Raw genomic sequence first — 20,205 nt, 5'->3', positions numbered from 1 at the left:
TTTCAGTAATATTGTTTGCTCTTGCTGCCAAAAGTATTGAGCTCCCAATCTCAGGACTACTAATACTTTTTTCTTCATTTCAAATGCTTTGAAAAGGGAACAAGAATCTTCCCTAAGGGAGATCAATTCTATAGGTTTCGGAGGGCATTTAGGGAAAAGAAAACCTAGCAGTGCTACCGTGCTGCAAACTTGGTTTTAATAATAATAATGGTAATAATCGTATTTGTTAAGCGCTTACTATGTGCAGAGCAATGTTCTAAGCGCTGGGGAGGTTACAAGGTGATCAGGTTGTCCCACGGTGGGCTCACAGTTTTAATCCCCATTTTACAGATGAGGTAACTGAGGCATGGAGAAGTTGTGACTTGCCCAAAGTCACACAGCTGACAGTTGGCAGAGCCGGAATTTGAACCCATGACCTCTGACTCCAAAGCCCGTGCTCTTTACATTTTGAGTGAAAGGTGTGTCAACCAGCAGGGGGGGCTGAGTGTCCTTGCTGAAATTTAAAAAACATGCGAAACTGTCTCTAGTTATCAATCTATCAGTTGTATTTATTGAGCGTTTGCTGTGTGCAGAGCACTGTACTAAGCACTTGGGAGAGTATAATATAATAGATTTGGTGGACGTATTCCATCGTGTCCTTGACTCCCCGTGGCATCACAGTTGCTGATGTCTGAAAGACACTGCCACAGCTTATCAATGAAAAATCAAGTCTTGATTATTCCGGGCCCAATTGAACGATTTTTGGATTACCCAGTTCAAGTTTCCCCTTTTCCTGCCCACCTTTAGGCCCTTTCTTTACATGTTATCTAAGCAAAGAAAGCAAGGAGAAAAGAGACTCAAAAATGATGTATATTTCTTCTTAAGAGTTTTAATTGGAAAGGAGCTTGAAACACTAACCTTCAAACCTCACTTTAGTCATTTAGAGAAGAGTATTTTTCTGTGGTTCCCTTGCCCATTCTCTCTGCCATGGGTAATGGAGAATTGGTTTCCTGTTTTTAATTACTATACTTATTTGTCTGCAGTTTAATCATTTTAACCTAAACACTTGCAGCCCTAGGTCCATTGAGACCAATCTTTTGGTACGTTAATGTGTTTATAAGGAGAGGGTGGCACAGCTGAAATGAAGATTTTTTCTTTTGCTCTAGCTGGGCTGTTTCTAACTTAAAAGAGGTGGAAGACACTTTTTTATGGTATTTGTTAAGCACTTACTGTGTGCCAGGCACTGTACTAAGAACTGGATACAAACTAATTATAGATTCATTCATTAATTCAGTTGTATTTCTTGAGTGCATACTGTGTACAGAGCACTGTACTAAGTGCTTGGGAGAGTACAATATAACAATGAACAGACCCATTCCCTGCCCACAATGAGGCTGAATTTCAGCTTTGTTGGCTTTTTTGTTTCAGAAAAATTTACCATCTGATGCTGAAGTGTTAGACAGTTCTGAGCTAGTTTACACTGTGAGTGCTGAAGAATACTGGAAAAAAGAGCATCTTACTGAGGAAGAAACAGGTAAATTCACAATTCAATTTCAACATATATCATACCTGTAAATATATATATATATTTATTAACTATGTATGTTACATATGTTGTATATAAATACATATATAACACACACACACACAAAAAAACATATAGTCAAAGTTGTTCCATCTAGGCCACTGTCTCCAAAAGCTCTGATTGGTTCAGAGACCACTGCCAGCTGATGACTGGCCAGAAAGCCTGGACTGGGGATGGGTAGAACAAGGCAAGGTTAAGGAGAAGGCAGAGGAGTAGGGTGCTGGGGTGTTTGGAGAACAGAATTCCAGTCCTCCTATGTGGATTAGAGTGAGCAGAGAGAGAGGAGGGGGACTGAGAGGTGGAGTCGGGGGCAGAGGAAGAAAGAAAAGTAAGGGTCCACCACTGTGGGGCCTGCCCAAGCTGCAGCAGCAACCTCTTGGCAGATGTGTGTCTGGGATCCCACTCTGCCCTCTGGCAGCAGGGCTTATTCATATTTGACACTGTGTTGGCACTAAAAACGGATGATCCGGGACCTCGCTTTGCTTTCAGGATGCCTGAGGTGGGTGGAGGTGGAGGAAGGAAAGAGAGGAAGAGAGGGAGCTTTGAGGAGTAGAAGCTCTGCTACTTGCAGCTGCCTCTGTTTTCATGCAGCTCCAGAGCTCCTGGCTTGTTGCCCAAGCCTTAGTCCGATATGTAATAATAATAATAATAATGGCATCTATTAAGTGCTTACTATGTGCAAAGCACTGTTCTAAGCACTGGGGGGGGATACAAGGTGATCAGGTTGTCCCACGTGGGGCTCACAGCCTTAACCCCCATTTTACAGATGAGGTAACTGAGGCACAGAGAAGTTGTGACTTACCCAAAGTCACACAGCTGACAAGTGGCAGAGCCGGGATGTGAACCCACAACCTCTGACTCCAAGGCCCGTGCTCTTTCCGCTGAGCGAAACTGCTTGTTGCCCAAGCCTTAGTCCGCTTTGTACTTCCGAAGCACTTAGTACAGTGCTCTGCACACAGTAAGCGCTCAATACGACTGAATTGAATGAATAGTCAGTTCCTTCTCCTTACTTGGGAGTAAGGTGACTCCGGCCTGGACTTTGAAGGGAGTTCCCAGCAACAGAGAGCGGAAGAATCCCATCTCCGTATCTCTTTGAAATACTTCCAACACAGAAAACATTTCCTGGTGTATTAGTTCATCGGACAAAGGCCTGCCCCTCACAAGCACTTTACTGGCCAGTCAACCAAACCCACATTTTGAATGATCTGTGCTTATTGATTCTAGAAATTCCTAAATTAAGACAGAAGATCAGAAGCATATACCTGAAAGAGAAGAAGAAGATGGTATCCGATTACATCACACAGGCTTTTGGCATCGTCTCGCTTGCAGAGCACTTCGAGTTCCAAGTAGAACATGACATTGTTAGTATTTGAAATTGGAGCAATCTGTCCTGGGGAGGCTGCCTTGAAAGAAACATACCGAAGCTTCAGTGGGTGACCCCCGGTGCTTGTGCTCCACAATCTGTGCTCCACAATTGGCACTAACAATTTCATTTCTGTGCTGTGCTCATCCTTTCAAGATTTCCTTTATTACTGCGGGTTAGAGAGAGAATCCTGGGCTGGCCCCCATATTGGCATTTCATGTGTTCTTAATGTGTCCTCTCGGTTCTTATTCCAGATTAAGGACTTTTGCCATGACACTCTGAAGAGCTATTTGGAGGTGAAAATCCAGTGTTTGGAGAAGGATGCTGACAAGTGCTTTAACCAAATAAAGGGGCCCCTCACCGAGGGAGTCAAGAATGCAAAGTCATCTTACAAAAGAATTCTTGATGACCTCCTCTTTGTGAGTAATGCCCCTTGTGCTTTTATTTAATAAAACCACTACTCTTTAACCAGGAGAGGGAGAAGAGGAGGAGGAGAAAGATTACTAGGTATTGACTTAACAGGTAAAACTCATTCTCTAAGACCTGGACTCTGGGAAATATGCTGCTGGTTTTCTGACTTTCCTAGTGAAGGCACTGAGACAGAAGAAGATGGAAGAGCCATAAGAAGGTGAACGGATTAGGGCAAGTAATCAAATAATAGTTATTGACTGCCAATTGGGTGTAATGCACTGTGCTAAGCCCTGGGAAGTACAAAACAATCAGTGACACATTCCCTGCCCACCAGGAATTGATACTCTAATAGGAGAGACAGGCCTAAGAGTATTTACAAGCAGTAATTTAAATAACTGGATTAACAATTGAATACGTGTATATGCTGAGGTGCTGAGGATGAGTAAAAGTAAATAAGTGTTGGAGATGGCTGATGGGTTGATATGACTTGGGGTTGCTGGGAATTGGGTTGGGGCTGGCCTGGTCTCAGGAATGTGAGCCTGTCCCAGCCTAGAATGGTCTGGCACTAAGTCAGCCCTGGGCATGAAGCCCCATTGGATCCAAAGTCAGTTCCAGAGTCAACACAAGCGTGGGGTGGGTTGTCCGTGACTCTGGATGATCTCTGTAGTGGGTCCTCTCCCTGTGGCCCTCCAGACTGGAAATGATCGGAAGTCAGACACAGTCTTCCCCAAACATTTCAGTCTAGAGTGTGCTCCCTCGGACACACTTGCCTGGTGAGGAGGCCAGGTGTGATTATCCAGATTCACCATTGCATGCGGGGAAGGGAAGTGGCCAGTCCAGTCAGTGCTAATGGAGTGCTTACTTTGTGCACAGCACTGTACTAAGTGCTTGAGAGAGTACCACACAATTCGGGGCGATGTAGAAGGGAATGAAAGATGAGGAAAAATTGGGCTTAATCTGGAAAGGCCGTTTGGAGGAGATGTGCTTCCTGATTAATCTCCCCACACCCTATTTTTCCTCCTACTCTCTCTCACTCATGCATTTAGTCCTATCCCTTATATTGTTATATGGTACTCTCCCAAGCGCTTACTACAGTGCTTTGCACACAGTAAGTGCTCAATAAATATGACTGAATGAATGAACAGATTATTATTATTATTATTACAGCATTTATCAAGTGCTTAAGCATCATGTTTATTGAGCACTTAGAATGTGCAGAGCACTGAACTAAGTGCTTGGAAGAGCACAATACAACAGAATAGCAGACACGCTTCCTGCCCACAACAAGGTTATAGCCTAGAAGATGGGAACAGACCCAAAAGCATAGGCGACACAGAAGGGAGGGTGAAGAGGGGAAGTGAGGACATAGGAAAGGCCTCTTGGAAAAGATGTGATGTTGGGCTTTTAAAATGTGGGAGAGTGGCAATCTGTCAGATATGACAGATATCTGTCAGATATTATCCTTGACTCATCTCTCTCATTCAACCCCGAGTTCAATCTGTTGCCAGGTCCTGTCGGTTCAGTCTCCACAATATCACTAAAATCCTCCCTTCCCTCTGTACCCAAGTTGCTGCTATTTTAGCAATTTAATTTATTGCTAATTTATAGTACTGCATCAGCCTCCTCGCTGACTTGCCTGCCTCCTATCTCCCCAGACTCCAATCCATACTTCACTCTGCTGCCCGGATCATTTTTCTACAAAACGATTTATTCCATATTTCTCCACTCCTCAAGAACCTCCAGGCATTGTCCATCCTCCTCCGCATCAAGCAGAAACTCTTTACCATTGGCTTTAAAGCACTTAAACCCCTTCCCCCTCCCACCCAACCGAGCCTGCACACTTTGCTCCTCCAATTGCCAACCTACTCACCGTACCTCCATCTCCTCTTTCTAGCCGCCAACCTCTCGCCCACTTCCTGCCTCTGACCCGGAATGTCTTCCCTCTTTATATTCGATAGACGATCACTTTCCCCACCTTCGAAGCCTTATTAAAAATCTCATCTTCTCCAAGAAGCCTTCTCCGACTAAGCCCTCATTTCCTCTTCTTTGGATTTGCACTCCTAATTCACCCCTCCTCAGCCCTACAGCTCTTATGTACATATCCGTTATTCATTTATATTGTCTGTATCCCCCTCTAATGATGATATTTGTTAAGCGCTTACTATGTGCCAAGCACTGTTCTAAATGCTGAGTTAGATACTAGGTAATCAGGTTGTCCCATGTAGGGCTCACATTCTCAATCCCCATTTTACAGAGGAGGTAACTGAGGCACAGAGAAGTTAAGTGACTTGCCCAAAGTCACACAGCTGACAAGTGGCGGAGCCGGAATTAGAACCCATGATCTCTGACGCCCAAGCCCATGCTCTTTCCACTCAGCCACACTGCTTCTCTAGACTGTAAGCTGCTTCCGCTCTCTGGACCCCACCCATCTTTCGGAGCGCCTCACACCCCACCTCGCCGCCCTCTCCTCTCTACCCAGTCTTGATGATCAGATTACTGCTCTCAACTCTACCCTTTCTACTCAGCTAGACTCGCTCGCTCCCCTTTCCCTTCGCCGCTCTCGCACCACTAACCCACAGCCCTGGATCACTGCCACTGTCCGCCTCCTTCGCTCTTATGCTCGAGCTGCTGAACGCTGCTGGCGAAAGTCTAAACACCATGCCAACCTCGTTCACTTCAAGTTTATCCTTTCCTGCCTTAACTCAGCCCTCTCTTCTGCCAGACAAAACTATTTCTCCTCCCTTATTGACACCCATGCCCATCACCCCCGCCAGCTCTTCCGTACATTCAACTCCCTTCTCAGGCCCCCGGTTCCTCCCCCTCCTCCTTCCCTCACCCTCAACGATCTGGCCTCCTACTTCATTAACAAAATTAAATCCATCAGGTCCGACCTCCCCAAAGTCTCTTCCCCCCTTTCTCCAACCTCCCGGCTCTCAACACTCTCTGCTACTCTCCCATCCTTCCCAGCGGTATCCTCAGAGGAACTCTCCTCCCTCCTCTCAAGTGCTACTCCGGCCACCTGTGCTTCTGACCCCATTCCCTCTCATCTTATGAAATCTCTCGCTCCATCCCTTCTCCCCTCCTTAACTTCCATCTTCAACCGCTCACTCTCCACTGGTTCCTTCCCCTCTGCCTTCAAACATGCCCATGTCTCTCCCATCCTAAAAAAACCCTCTCTTGACCCCACCTCACCTTCTAGTTATCGTCCCATATCCCTCCTACCATTCCTTTCCAAACTCCTTGAACGAGTTGTCTACACGCGCTGCCTAGAATTCCTCAACAACAACTCTCTCCTCGACCCCCTCCAGTCTGGCTTCCGTCCCCTTCATTCCACGGAAACTGCCCTCTCAAAGGTCACCAATGACCTCCTGCTTGCCAAATCCAACGGCTCCTACTCTGTCCTAATCCTCCTCGACCTCTCAGCTGCCTTTGACACTGTGGACCACCCCCTTCTCCTCCACACGTTATCTGACCTTGGCTTTACAGACTCCGTCCTCTCCTGGTTCTCCTCTTATCTCTCCGGTCGTTCTTTCTCAGTCTCTTTTGCAGGCTCCTCCTCCCCCTCCCATCCTCTTACTGTGGGGGTTCCCCGAGGTTCAGTGCTTGGTCCCCTTCTGTTCTCAATCTACACTCACTCCCTTGGTGACCTCATTCGCTCCCACGGCTTCAACTATCATCTCTACGCTGATGACACCCAGATCTACATCTCTGCCCCTGCTCTCTCCCCCTCCCTCCAGGCTCGCATCTCCTCCTGCCTTCAGGACATCTCCATCTGGATGTCCGCCCGCCACCTAAAGCTCAACATGTCGAAGACTGAGCTCCTTGTCTTCCCTCCCAAACCTTGTCCTCTCCCTGACTTTCCCATCTCTGTTGACGGCACTACCATCCTTCCCGTCTCACAAGCCCGCAACCTTGGTGTCATCCTCGACTCCGCTCTCTCATTCACCCCTCACATCCAAGCCGTCACCAAAACCTGCCGGTCTCAGCTCCGCAACATTGCCAAGATCCGCCCTTTCCTCTCCATCCAAACCGCTACCCTGCTAATTCAAGCTCTCATCCTATCCCGTCTGGACTACTGCACTAGCCTTCTCTCTGATCTCCCATCCTCGTGTCTCTCTCCACTTCAATCCATACTTCATGCTGCTGCCCGGATTATCTTTGTCCAGAAACGCTCTGGACATATTACTCCCCTCCTCAAAAACCTCCAATGGCTACCGATCAATCTGCGCATCAAGCAGAAACTCCTCACCCTGGGCTTCAAGGCTCTCCATCACCTCGCCCCCTCCTACCTCACCTCCCTTCTCTCCTTCTACTGCCCAGCCCGCACCCTCCGCTCCTCCACCACTAATCTCCTCACTGTACCTCGCTCTCGCCTGTCCCGCCATCGACCCCCGGCCCACGTCATCCCCCGGGCCTGGAATGCCCTCCCTCTGCCCATCCGCCAAGCTAGCTCTCTTCCTCCCTTCAAGGCCCTGCTGAGAGCTCACCTCCTCCAGGAGGCCTTCCCAGACTGAGCCCCTTCTTTCCTCTCCCCCTCGTCCCCCTCTCCATCCCCCCGTCTTACCTCCTTCCCTTCCCCACAGCACCTGTATATATGTATATATGGTTGTACATATTTATTACTCCATTTATTTATTTATTTATTTATTTTACTTGTACATTTCTATCCTACTTATTTTATTTTGTTGGTATGTTTGGTTCAGTTCTCTGTCTCCCCCTTTTAGACTGTGAGCCCACTGTTGGGTAGGGACTGTCTCTATGTGATGCCAATTTGTACTTCCCAAGCGCTTAGTACAGTGCTCTGCACATAGTAAGCGCTCAATAAATACGATTGATTGATTGATTGATTGATTGTGGGCAGGGAATGTCTACCATCCCTTTGTAGTTTACTCTCCCAAGTGCTTAGTACAGTGCTGTGCACATTGTAAGTACTCAGTAGATACAACTGATTGATGTGAAGGGGGAGGGCGTCGAGGATCATTAGCAGAAAAGAGCGGTAAGAGGCTACAAAATGATTAAATTTGTAGGTGTCAGAGGTTAGCAAGAAGTAACTCACCAAGCTTGGCAAATATTTGGAAAGCTCAGAAAGGGGCAACAGGAACTCTGGACAGCCCCATGGAGCTGTAACCACCTGTTCCTTTGTCCTTGCTGCTGCTGTCCTTGCTCCTCCTTATGGGATTTGGCTGTTTTTATCATGTCCACCTTTCCGCGTGTGTCCCTCACCTGCCCTCTCACCTCCTCGTTCTTAGACTGGGAGGTAGGGACCCTGTCTGCCGTATAGACCGTGAACCTTTCCCCAACTCTGTGACCAGTTTTCTGTGCACGCACGCACACCCACACCTGTGCTGAGTAGACCCTACTGAATCTGTCAACTGGAGACAATTACCACTTGGCAGATATTAGACAGGTTTTATAACAATATCACTCTGCTGGCTGATCAGAAGAACCATTTACACAGAGTCCAAAATGGCTCTAATTATTAAGTGGAATCGTTGTGTAAGAAACAGGATTGCTTATACCTTTTAGTGTAAAATTAGGTATGTTTAATAAGTATTAAGATAGTTTTGGTTTTCCTCTCCTGTCTCTCCGGTAGGAGAATTGAACTGTCTTGCTCTATCCCAGGCCAACTCTATGCTAATTCTGCTTTTTTTCCCAGAAAAAAAAAGTAAATCAAGGATTTCACAGAACTCTGAAGGCCATCTGCTTGAAAAATGGTGTCTTTGCCTCCAGGGTTTATCTAAGAATAGATCTGAATGAAGCTATTTCACAGCCTGTCTACGATAAAATTGGCAGTGTTTTCCAGAGAATATTAAGGTAAGAGGTAGGGGCATTTTCTACTCTTTGAGAAGTTCTAACAATTACTTATAAAAATGTTTCTATTTGCCCAAGATGAGGTCCTTCAGTGGAAGGGTATATGAATGACAACTGGGGACTTCTTCAGTGTTTTACTTAACATTTAAAGAGTTGGAGGCCCAGCCATCCATTGCGTTTTGCAATGCCCTAGTGAGGCTAGGGTTTGTGATGTAGCAGCTATGCTTTGGAGGCCTAGAACTAATAGACAATCCTGCCAGAGTCATGCGCTCCCTGCCTTCAAGGAGCTAACATTCATCTTCTGAGTATTGTCTTCCCTCATTTGATTGAAAGGGGAAATGCGTTTTATGTCTATGTAACAAACATTTTCCTGGGAGTTCAGGTTTTCAGTAATTTCACTGCTTTGTTTGGCTCCCTACTGCTGGTCCTTCTTTTCAACAGAACTTGGAGAGAGAAGCAGCATGGCGTAGGGTACAGAGCAAAGGCCTAGGAGTCAGAAGGTTATGGGTTCTAATCCTGACTCCACCACTTGTCTGCACCTCAGTTACTTCATCTGTAAAATGGTGATTGAGACTGAGAGCCCCATATGGGACAGGGAGTATGTCCAACCCGATTTGCTTGTATCTACCCCAGTGCTTAGTACAGTGTCTGGCATAAATTAAGTGCTTAAAAGATACTGTAATTATTATTATTATTATTGTCAGACTGATAGACTTTCCGTGGGACAGAACAATCCTAGGCTGGTTACTTTTTGCAACTGCAAAGCTGTTGTCATTGGCATCCTTTACATGAATCAGAATCAGAGCCAGGATCTCTCGCTCTCCCTGTTGGTGATCACAAAAATACTAAGTTAGCACCTTTGGTCTCCATATACAAGTTGCCTGCATCGGACTTCATGAAGTCAGTGATCTTTCCTGCCTCCAAGCCAATTCAAATGGTGCCGTTTGCCTTTTCAATCAATGGGGTTTTTTGTCTTTTTTTTTTTTAGTGGTATCTGTTAAGCGCTTACTATGTGCCAGGCACTGTTCAAAGCACTTGGATAGATACATGGTAATCAGGTTGGATACAGTCCCTGTCTCCCATGGGGCTCACAGTCTTCATCCCCATTTTACAGATGAGGTAATCAAAGCACAGAGAAGTTATGTTACTTGCCCAAGGGTCACACAGCAGACAAGTGGTATCTGTTAAGCGCTTACTATGTGCCAAGCACTGGTCTAAGTGCTGGGGTAGATACAGGGTAATGAGGTTGTCCCACGTGGGGCTCACACGTTTAAGCCCCATTTTACAGATGAGGTAACTGAGGCACACAGGTCACACAGCAGACAAGTGGCGGAGCGGGGATTAAAACCCATGGTCTCTGACTCCCAAGCCCGTGTTCTTTCCACGAAGCCACGCTGCTTCTCAATTCTTTAGTCTGTACTTCTGTGTTCAGAGCACGGTACTAAGCGCTGGTAGGTAGTGGTGAAGGCCGAGTGATCTAGCCTCAGGTTCTAATCCCACCTCTGCCACTAGCCTGCTTTCTAACTGGGCAAGTCACTTAATCTCTCTGGGACTCAGTTTCTCCATCTATAAAACAGAGAAGAGATACCTACTTTCCCTAACTCTTAGATTGTGAGGCTGAAGTGGTACAGGGTCTGAGTCTGATTGTCTTGCATTTATTGAGGCCTTTAGTACAGGGCTTAGCACCTGAAAATGTGCTTAATAAATAAGTGCCATATTATTACTTAAAGGGTCTGGGTAGTGTGGATTGTGTGAGTATTCGATGTCAAAAAGTGTGGTCCAGTGGATAGAACATGGCCCCGGGAGCCAGAAGGCACTGGGTTCTAATGCGGCTCTGCCACTTGTCAGCTGTGTGACCTTAGCAAGTCACTTCACTTCTCAGTGCCTCAGTTACCTCATTTGTAAAATGGGGATTAAGACTAGGAGCCCCATGTGGGACCGGGACTGTGTCCAACCTGATTATCTTGTGTCCACCCCAGCACTTAGAACAGTGCCTGGGCCATAGTAAGTGCTTAACGAATGCCATTTTTTAAAAAAGGAAATGTGGGATCCTTTTGTAGCCACTAATGTCTTCCTCACTTTGCACAGATTCTCGGTCCTGAAATCTCAGGACTGAGGCTTGTCCATCATTTCGAAAAGGAAGCTTTACCATGGTTGTCTCCATTGTTGACCCTCATCTTCTTTGCAGTTGTGAACAGCAAAATGACCCTTTGTGTCATGGGCCAGGCAGAAGTGCTCTATTTATTAAGTATAATAAGTATCTATTTATTGTTGTCTTGTACTCCCTCAAGCGCTTAGTACAGTGCTCTGCACATAGTATGTGCTCAATAAATACAAGTGAATGAATGAAGAGGTGTGCACTGAGCAAATTGTCGGTCACTTATTTCATCTTTAATATCAGGTATGAATTATGCTTCTTTTAAAGGACTGGAAAAGATACACGGTCTTCCCTGATGACTTATTTGGATGAAATAGAGACTGCTTTTAAAGCTGAAATTTTGAAAGTTGCAAAAAAACTGGAAGCAGACAAACAAAATGGCAAATACCAGTTTCTGAGTACAGAGGTAAGGGAATCTTCTGTGGATCTCTCTAATGGCCAAGGGGTTGGTGTGTTAAGTTAATAGTAGGCCCCACACAAATAACATGTACCTGGTCCAGGAGACTGGAATGAGAGCAGATGGGGCCCCACAATAAGGTGGGTGTGAGTCTTTCACTAGGAAACAAAAGACTGGGATCCACACACTGGTGAGATTGGCTAGGTTTATCCCATCTGCAGCTTGGAAATAACACCAAGCCAGTAATATACCGAGAAGCTGTGTGGCCTAGGGAAAATAACACAAGACTGGAGTCTGAGGATCTGGGTTCTAATTCCAGCTCTGCCACCAGCCTGCTATATGTGCCCATGGGCAAAACATTTCACTTCTCTGTACCTCAGTTTCCTCATCTGTAAAATGGGGATTCAATTGGTGTTCGTCCTCCTGCTGAGACTGTGAGCTCCAAGTGGGACAGGGATTGGGTCTAATCTGATTATTGTATCTATCCCAGTGCTTGGCATATAGTTAACACTTAACAAATGCCACTATTACTACGAATTAACTCCAACCCTTGAGGAAGCTCTTTGGTTACCGACAGCCTAATTACACAAGGTCGTCATCCTGCCCAGTCCACAGAATCAGAAGCCATCTTCAGTTTACTGATCACCCACTCCCTCACACTGACAATGATAATAATAATAATAATAATAATAATAATAATAATAATGGCATTTATTAAGCGCTTACTAGGTGCAAAGCACTGTTCTAAGCGCTGGATATCACATGATCAGGTTGCCCCACGTGGGGCTCACAGTCAATCCCCATTTTACAGATGAGGTAACTGAGGCTCAGAGAAGTGAAGTGACTTGCCCAAGGTCACACAGCCTCTAACTGGATGGAGACCCTCTCCATTCAAAGGGGAGGTGGTCCCCAAGGGCTGGAGAACTGTGGTTGAGGATACCTACTGTCATATCCACAGAGGCTGACCCACAGCTGAGCTGCTCAGAGTCATTGAGTATTTTAGTAAGTAGACTGTGTTCGGCACCAATGACGGGTACACATTTGTGACTATCTGAGATGTCTTTTGGGTCATTTTTTTCCTCTGCTTAAAAGCACCACTGTCTTCATCTCTACCCTGGTTGAGCAAATCCCAATAATAATAATAATGAGAATATTTCTGGTATTTGTTAAGCACTGGGGTAGACACAAGATAATCAGGTTCCACATGGGACTCACAGTCTAAGTAGGAGGGAATATAGGTATTGAATCCCTACTTTGCACGTGAGGAAACTGAGGCCCAAAGCAGTTGTGACTTGCCCTCGGTCACCCAGCAGAGTAGTGACAGAACAGACAGAGTGTCCTCTGACTCCCGGCCCGCCCGTACTCTTTCCACTACGCCATGCTGCGTCTCTGAGCCCAGGTTCTCCTAAGTGTTTCAATCATTTTTAAAAATAAACTTCTCCATTTATGTAAATCTAACTGAATATTAACCCTTTCTACAGACACAGGTTATTTTCAGCAACCTGAAAAGGACCATTTTAAAAAGGAAGGTGGTGATCTTTGAGTCCTTCCCAGTGTCCGTACAGAATGACCTGAAGCCGGTTTATGAAGGTAGGACTTGGTCCCTGGGGTCCCTTTCCTTCCCTCACGTGGACTGAACAGACTCCCTCCGCCCCCAAACCCTGTTTGGGAGAAGCAGCGTGGCTCAGTGGAAAGAGCACGGGTTGGGAGTCAGAGGTCATGGGTTCTAATCCCAGCTCCACCACATCTGCTGTGTGACCTTGGGCAAGTCATTTAACTACTCTGAGCCTCAGCTACCTCATCTGTAAAATGGGGATTAAGACTGTGAGGCCCATGTGGCACAACCTGATCACCTTGTATCCCCCCCAGCGCTTAGAACAGTGCTTCGCACATAGTAAGTGCTTAACAAATGCCATTATTATTATTATTATTATACTTCTGTCTTGGGGTTCAGATGACAGATATGGCCTGTTCAGTAAATGCTGCTGCTGCTGCCTAGAGTGGCAGGGGTGAGCGGAGTCTACAGCTTCTGGAACAGGGAAAGGGTTGAACCATGGCTACTGCAAAATTTACCTGGGACACCCCTGCACACTTTTTTTTTTAATGGCATTTGTTAAATGCTTATTACTTGCTGGGCATTATACTAAGCGCTGGGGTAGATACAAGATAAGCAAGTTGGACACAGTCTCTGTCCCACATAGGGCTCACAATCTTAATTTTAATCCCCATTTTTTTACAACTGGGGATGGGGATGCAGCATGGTGTGCTAATCCCAGATCAGCCACTTGTCTGCTGTGTGGCCTTGGACAAGTCACTTAACTTCTCTGTGCCTCAGTTACCTCATTTGTAAAATAGGGAGTAAGACTGTGAGCCCCAGGCGGAACAGGGGCGGGCCAGGATCGTCACACTTCCTCACGGTTGCAGCCACCCTGGACGGTCCCAATACAGTCTTTAGGAGACAGCGGCTAACAGAGGCAGCAACGGCTGTCACTGCAGCAGTGAGCTGGTTGGCAGTGACTGCATTTTTCCCCCCGCTGTATTTCCCTGGCCCTCCCTCCTGCAGAAGTGACCCTGCGTCTATCCCCATCCCACTGCTAGGCCTCCCGCTCTCCTGGGGCTGCTTGCTTCTTGTGACCTGCGTTGCTCTTTTCAACAGAGGCAGCCAAGATCAAAGGCAAGAACTCTTGTGAGAAGATGAAAAACATCTTAAGGGAAGGTTTTGAAAAGGAAGTGATAGGAGGAATGTTTGAAAGGGCCAAAGACCAAATGCTCCAGGAAATGAATAAACTGAAGGTGAGTGACTTTGTTGGAGGGAAGTCTTGAACTCAGTAAGCTGGGGGAGAGGGGAGGTGGGGATTGTTCCCACCGGGAGCTCCAACCCTCTTGGACACTCACTATTTTTCGCTGGGCTAACGTGTGCTGCCCTCAGTGGGTGAAGAAGCTTGTTCAGAACTTGCCACCTTCAAGCTTCACCGAGTGTCCTCCCCTCCCTGTTTCCAGGCCCACCATGTCCCAAGCCTTCCTGATTTGGTCTTAGAGCCTCTGTGGCTACAAGATCTCCCTTCCTCCCTGGACTGAAACCTGCCCTAGTGGCTGCGGCTCACTTTTTTTTTAATGGTATTTGCTAAGCGCTTACTATGTGAAAGGCACAGTGTTTATGTGCTGGGTGGATACAAGCTAATCGGTTAGACACAGTCCCAAATGAGGCTCACAGTCTTAATCCTTATTTTACAGACGAAGTGACTGAGGCACCGAGAAGTTAAGTGACTTGCCCAAAGCCATACAGCAGACAAGGGGCGGAGCCAGAATTAGAACCCAGGTCCTTATGATTCCCAGGCCTGTGCTCTATCCACTAGGCTATGCTGCTTCTCACTTGCTCTGGCCAGGGTGGTGGTTCTAGTGGCTCTTCTGCAGAGGCCCTGGGCCAGCTTTATCCAGTTCAGTGATTGCAGTTAACCTCTCTCTCTTCCTCATGTGGGTGTGATGAGACATCTAGGGAGGGGAGAAAGTGTGTGTGGACAGTCCTCCACAGACAAATTTCTAAACTTCATATAGGTACGAGGCTTAGTGGCAAAAGCCCGGGCTTGGGAGTCAGAGGTCGTGGGTTCTAATCCCTGCTCCGCCACTTGTCAACTATGTGACTTTGGGCAAGTCACTTCTCTGTGCCTCAGTTACCTCCTCTGTGCCTCAGTTACCTCCTCTGTAAAATGGGGATTAATTAAGACTGTGAGCCCCACAGGGGACAGCCTGCTTACCTTGTATTCCCCCCAGTGCTTAGAACAGTGCTTAGCACATAGTAAGTGCTCCACAAATACCATTATTATTATTACTTTTCCCCAATACTTTGCACACAGTCAATACTTAATATATATATATGACTACATCACACACAGGAAAGGTGAGAAGCCACACATCCATTTCAAATTCGTCCTATTTGATATCTATCACACCTTGGCTAAGCAGTGGAATGTTCCATGAGACACAAGTCCCTATAATAATAATGGTGTTTGTTAAGTGCTTATTATGTGCAAAGCACTGTTCTAAGCGCTGGCTATAGAAGAACAAAACTCCTTTCCTTACTTGACTGGAGTTAACTGCAAGAGAGTGGGAGACTCAACATGCAGCAGGGCCACGAGGCTTGCTCCAGTCTTTATTCTGTGACCAGGAAGCTCTCGAAGCTCTCCTGGGGACCTCAGCCACTGCCACATCATCATCAATCGTATTTATTGAGCGCTTACTGTGTGCAGAGCACTGTACTAAGCCACATCCGTTTGCATTCTCATGGATGCGAACTGATCCCAAAATAGGAGTTGTTTGAAATGGATGTGCGGCCTTTGGTGGGCAAGGCCATCATCCCTTGTGTGTTGTAGTAGTATATTAAATATTGATAATGTGCAAAGCCATGGGAAAAAGTACCCAGATAAAGGTTAGAAATGTTCTCTGGACCTCAGGCTCACAATCTAAGGAAGAAAGGTGAAATAACAAAAACCAAAACCACTTTGAGATCTGTGCAGCTCTTTATCAAGAGTGAAGCAGCGTGGTTCAGTGGCAAGAGCCCGGGCTTTCGAGTCAGACGTCAGGGGTTTGAATCCCGCTCCACCGCTTGTCACCTGTGTGACCTTGGGCAAGTCACTTCACTTCTCTGGGCCTCAGTTACCTCCTCTGTAAAATGGGGATTAAGACCGTGAGCCCCACGTGGGACAACCTGATCACCTTGTAAATTCCCCAGCGCTTAGTACAGTGCTTTGCACATAGTAAGCGCTTAATAAATGCCATCATTATTATTATCAGAGAAACTCTTCTCTGCTCCAGCATGGCAGTCAGCATCCCAAAACCTTGTGTGACCTTGGGCAAGTCACTTAACTTCTCTGGACCTCAGTTCTCTCATCTATAAAAAATGGAGATTAAGAGCGTGAGCCCAATGTGGGATAGGGACTGTATCCAACCTGAGTAACTTGTATCTTCCCCGGTGCTTAGACTAGTCCTTGGCACATAGCAAGTGCTTAACAAGTACCATAATTATTATTATTATTACTGTTTTTTAACCTTCGGGGTTTAGGACTGAGCCTCTGGAGGGCCTGTGGGTGGACACTCACTAACAAGTGAATTTGCAAATCCCTCTGTAAAATGTCTCCTTGAGGCTTGGGGTTGGCATTACACGGGTAAGGGTAGTTATTCCTGCGGGGGCCGTGAAGTGGGAAGGCCGGGGATTGTCTGTGCTCTTCACTCACTCCTCCTCTCTGATCCACTTTTCTCTAACATGGGGCACGGACCCTGCAGAAGGACATCTTGGTCGGACTAAAAGACAACATTGTAAAGATGCTGGAACTGGCCTTGTCTCAGAGAGAAGCTCTACCTTGTTCACTGCCCGGTAAGTGTCTGCATCTTCCTGGCCTCAGCGGCCCAGGGCCAGGTTTAAGTGCACGAGTTAGGGGCCAAGCACCAGGGTCTTGGCATCCTGGCTGATAGAGGCGTGGGTAGAACACCTGCAGGTATCCTGGCTAGCTCTGCGGTCCACCCTAGCCCCCTGTCCTTTCACAGAGACTCTCTCCTAAGCATGTGCAGAGGGAGTTAGTTACAATTCGACATAATATAAAGGAAGAGGGTTTTTTTTTTAATAAAGGTAATTTTTTTGTCTTACAGACCTCAGGAAGGAATACAACTATATTAAAGCCATGTACCACCAGCTGAAAAACACTCCTTAAAAACAGCCTTCTGCGATCTTGGGTCACCATGTTTATATACTTCTATTTGCAAGTTTGCTTTTCTGATCAAGAATAGCTTTAACAGGAAAATTCAAGCTTTGGCCGGACCACTTTTCAGGAAGGTGCCTGCTCGGATTGGGTGTGGGAAAAATACTAAGGTGGCAGCTAGCTAGCTTTGCGGGGGTGGGGGGGGGGGCGGTGGAGGGGAAGAGGCAGGGATGGCTCAACAAACACCTGCCATAATTAATGAGTCTTTATAGGGGAATGCATGGGAAAGAGTGTGGAAAGATAAGGGTATATAATAGAAAATATAAATCAGTACATACATAAGGACTGAGCTGTGTCCATCCCACTTTCCAGCCCCTCAACTTGCCCTGAGTTAGTTGCATTTATGTATCTATCTAAATAAAGACATTTTATACTGAGATCTGTGGGGGTTTTTTCTTTCCCCTTACTTCCCATCACCCCATTACCTTAGTCCAGATCCTGGAGAGGAAGACGGGGGCAGAGTAGAAGCACTGCTTCCCCTCTTAGACCGAGTCTCCCATGTGGAACAGGGACTGTGTCTGACCTAATTAACTTGTATTTGAACCAGCACTTACAACAGTGTTTGACATGCAGTAAGCACTTAACAAATACCATTTAAAAAAAAGAGAACTAAGTTGGGGACCAAAGGTCTAATTACCAATAGCAAATGGTTTTCCATTTTCCCTTCTGCCTGGTTCTTAGTTGTGCATTAGTTTAGAAACCTCTCCTACATGCTCTCTCTTGCCCCCAAGAAACGGGGGAACAGGCTAGGAAGGAGGCCCTGGTCAGAAAAGCTGGAGAAGCAGTATGGCCTAACTGATTGAGCATAGGCCCGGGAGTCAGAAGGACGGAGGTTCTAATGCCAGCCCTGTCAACAATAACAATAATAATAATAATAATGGTATTTAAGAGCTTACAATGTGCCTAGCACTGCTCTAAGCACTGGGGTAGGTACCAGGTGATCAGGTTGTCCCACAAGGGGCTCACAGTCTTAATCCCCATTTTACAGATGAGGTAACTGAGGCACAGAGAAGTTAAGTGGCTTGTCCAAGGTCACACAGCAGATGAGTGGCAGAGCCAGGGTTAGAACCCACATCCTCTGACTTCCAAGCCTGTGCTCTAGCCACTGTCGATCTGCTGGGTGACCTTGGGCAAGTCACTTTACTTCTCTGTGCCTCAGCTTCCTCATCTGTAAAATGGGGATGAAAACTGAGATTCCCCATGTGGGACATGAACTGTATCCAAATTAATTAGTTTGTATCTATGCCAGGGCTTAGTATTTTACATATATAAAAAAAGCTTGCAGGCCCCAGGGGCCCATCCTCCACTCACTGAGCCAGGGTCCATAGGGCTGGTCACCTTCATCTGCTGGCCTATGAAGGGCTCCGCTGTGCTCTCCAGCTCTGCTTCCATGCCGGCATGTTAACCTACACTTCAGTCAATCATCAAAACGCCAAGTCTCTGCCCAGTCAAAGATGTCTCTGGTTGTGAATTTCTCAGCCTAAGGAGAAACAGATTGTTGGGGGGTTAGGGGGTCGGGAAAAGTGAGGAATGGAGGAGGGGAGAGTTGACACTCTGGGGACCAAGGGCGACCTAAGGCTCCAAGAGATTTGTCTTATCTGGGCTGAAGACTTTGCTGCCACAAATAGACAAGCTATTAAAGCTTCAGCCCAGCCAACCAAGTCCCAGCATCTGGAGAAATCACCCACTTGGAAGCTGAAAGGCAGAGAACCTTCAAGCCCTATTTTCAAGAGGTAAAGGACAAGAGGGGTGGGGTTAGGGCTGGGTCGACTTTTAAAATTTGTCAGTTACCATGCTGAAAGCACTTACCACTTGCTTTGCCTGTCACGGAATCTGCCAGCAAGCCAGGCTGCTGGTGCCAGTGTGGGCCACGCCAGCCCTGGGACCAATGACCTGTGAAGAGGGCACTGTTCCTGGCTTGTTCTGGGGGTGGGGGGGGTGCAGGAGGGGGTTTCAAGGAGCAGAACTTTATGCAGGAGGTGACACACACCAGTACGCCGGGAGATGGAGTCTCCCAGCAGGGCCACCTCCAGGTACGAAGCAGATGGGCACACCTTTGCCCTTCTGCTGGGAAGGTGTAGGGTGGCCCCCGAGCAAAGGAGGGAGAAACACAAGAGACCCGACAATCCCAAAGCCAAAGCCCCCGTGGACGGGAACCTGGAGGAGCAGCAGGAATTTCACCTTGACTAATAAGGTATGTGGCTGGGAAAGTTCTCCCTCCCTTCCCCTCCCCTTCCTGGTTCAACCCTGGGGTGAGGACAGGGAGATTTCTGAGGGATACAGATGAGAGCATTAGGCTAAGGCTGGAAAAAGTCAAAGAAAATCTAAAAGTGACGAGAAGAGAGGGGTCGGGGGAGGTGGGGAAGGGGGTGAGGCAGGAAGAGAGGGTAAGGAGAAATGGAGAGGAAGAGAGAGTAAAAGGGAAGTTACTGGAGTCCTTGAAAAAGGAAATGGGGGAGAAAGGCAGAAGGGAAGAAAACAACAGACAGGCACCACAGTGGAGAAGGACCGAAAACAGCAGAAACCAAGAGAGACAAAGAATTCCTAGGAAATTGTGTAGGCAGAGGAAAAAAACACACAGTGTAAAAAAAAAACAAAAACAGAGAAGTCTAAAGGGGAACCAAGGGCCAGAGAAGGACAAAAGTAGAGAAACAGGTAAATGGAGAAAGTGGGGCAGGAGGAGGGGAAGAGATAAAGTTACTGGCATAATTAGATAAACTACTGGCATTGGCAGTAGTTGCTCAGGAT

General features: G+C 46.8%; 1 protein-coding gene and 1 long non-coding RNA gene across 3 annotated transcripts in view; one reads left to right on the top strand and one right to left on the bottom strand.

The window, feature by feature from the left end:
• Positions 1-17,593, top strand: part of LOC119932276 (nuclear GTPase SLIP-GC-like) — a 44,804-nt gene extending 27,211 nt beyond the window's left edge. For both annotated transcript variants that reach the window (XM_038751373.1, XM_038751374.1), the window contains exons 11-19: positions 1,408-1,513; positions 2,789-2,925; positions 3,182-3,346; positions 8,995-9,152; positions 11,575-11,713; positions 13,186-13,294; positions 14,361-14,497; positions 16,985-17,075; positions 17,348-17,593. In XM_038751373.1, coding sequence (XP_038607301.1) covers positions 1,408-1,513; positions 2,789-2,925; positions 3,182-3,346; positions 8,995-9,152; positions 11,575-11,713; positions 13,186-13,294; positions 14,361-14,497; positions 16,985-17,075; positions 17,348-17,409 — 1,104 coding nt within the window. In that variant the 3' untranslated portion in view covers positions 17,410-17,593. The remainder of the gene's footprint in view (positions 1-1,407; positions 1,514-2,788; positions 2,926-3,181; positions 3,347-8,994; positions 9,153-11,574; positions 11,714-13,185; positions 13,295-14,360; positions 14,498-16,984; positions 17,076-17,347) is intronic.
• LOC119932281 lies at positions 2,833-19,460 on the bottom strand. The gene is made up of 3 exons (XR_005452296.1): positions 19,267-19,460; positions 18,769-18,937; positions 2,833-2,967 (listed from the first exon to the last, which is right to left on the bottom strand). It is a non-coding gene; the product is annotated as an uncharacterized LOC119932281 (long non-coding RNA).
• Positions 19,461-20,205: the final 745 nt, after the last annotated feature.

The sequence above is a fragment of the Tachyglossus aculeatus genome, chromosome 9 (assembly GCF_015852505.1).
Source record: "Tachyglossus aculeatus isolate mTacAcu1 chromosome 9, mTacAcu1.pri, whole genome shotgun sequence".
Taxonomy (NCBI): Eukaryota; Metazoa; Chordata; class Mammalia; order Monotremata; family Tachyglossidae; genus Tachyglossus; species Tachyglossus aculeatus.
This window is presented reverse-complemented; position numbering and strand designations above follow the sequence as displayed.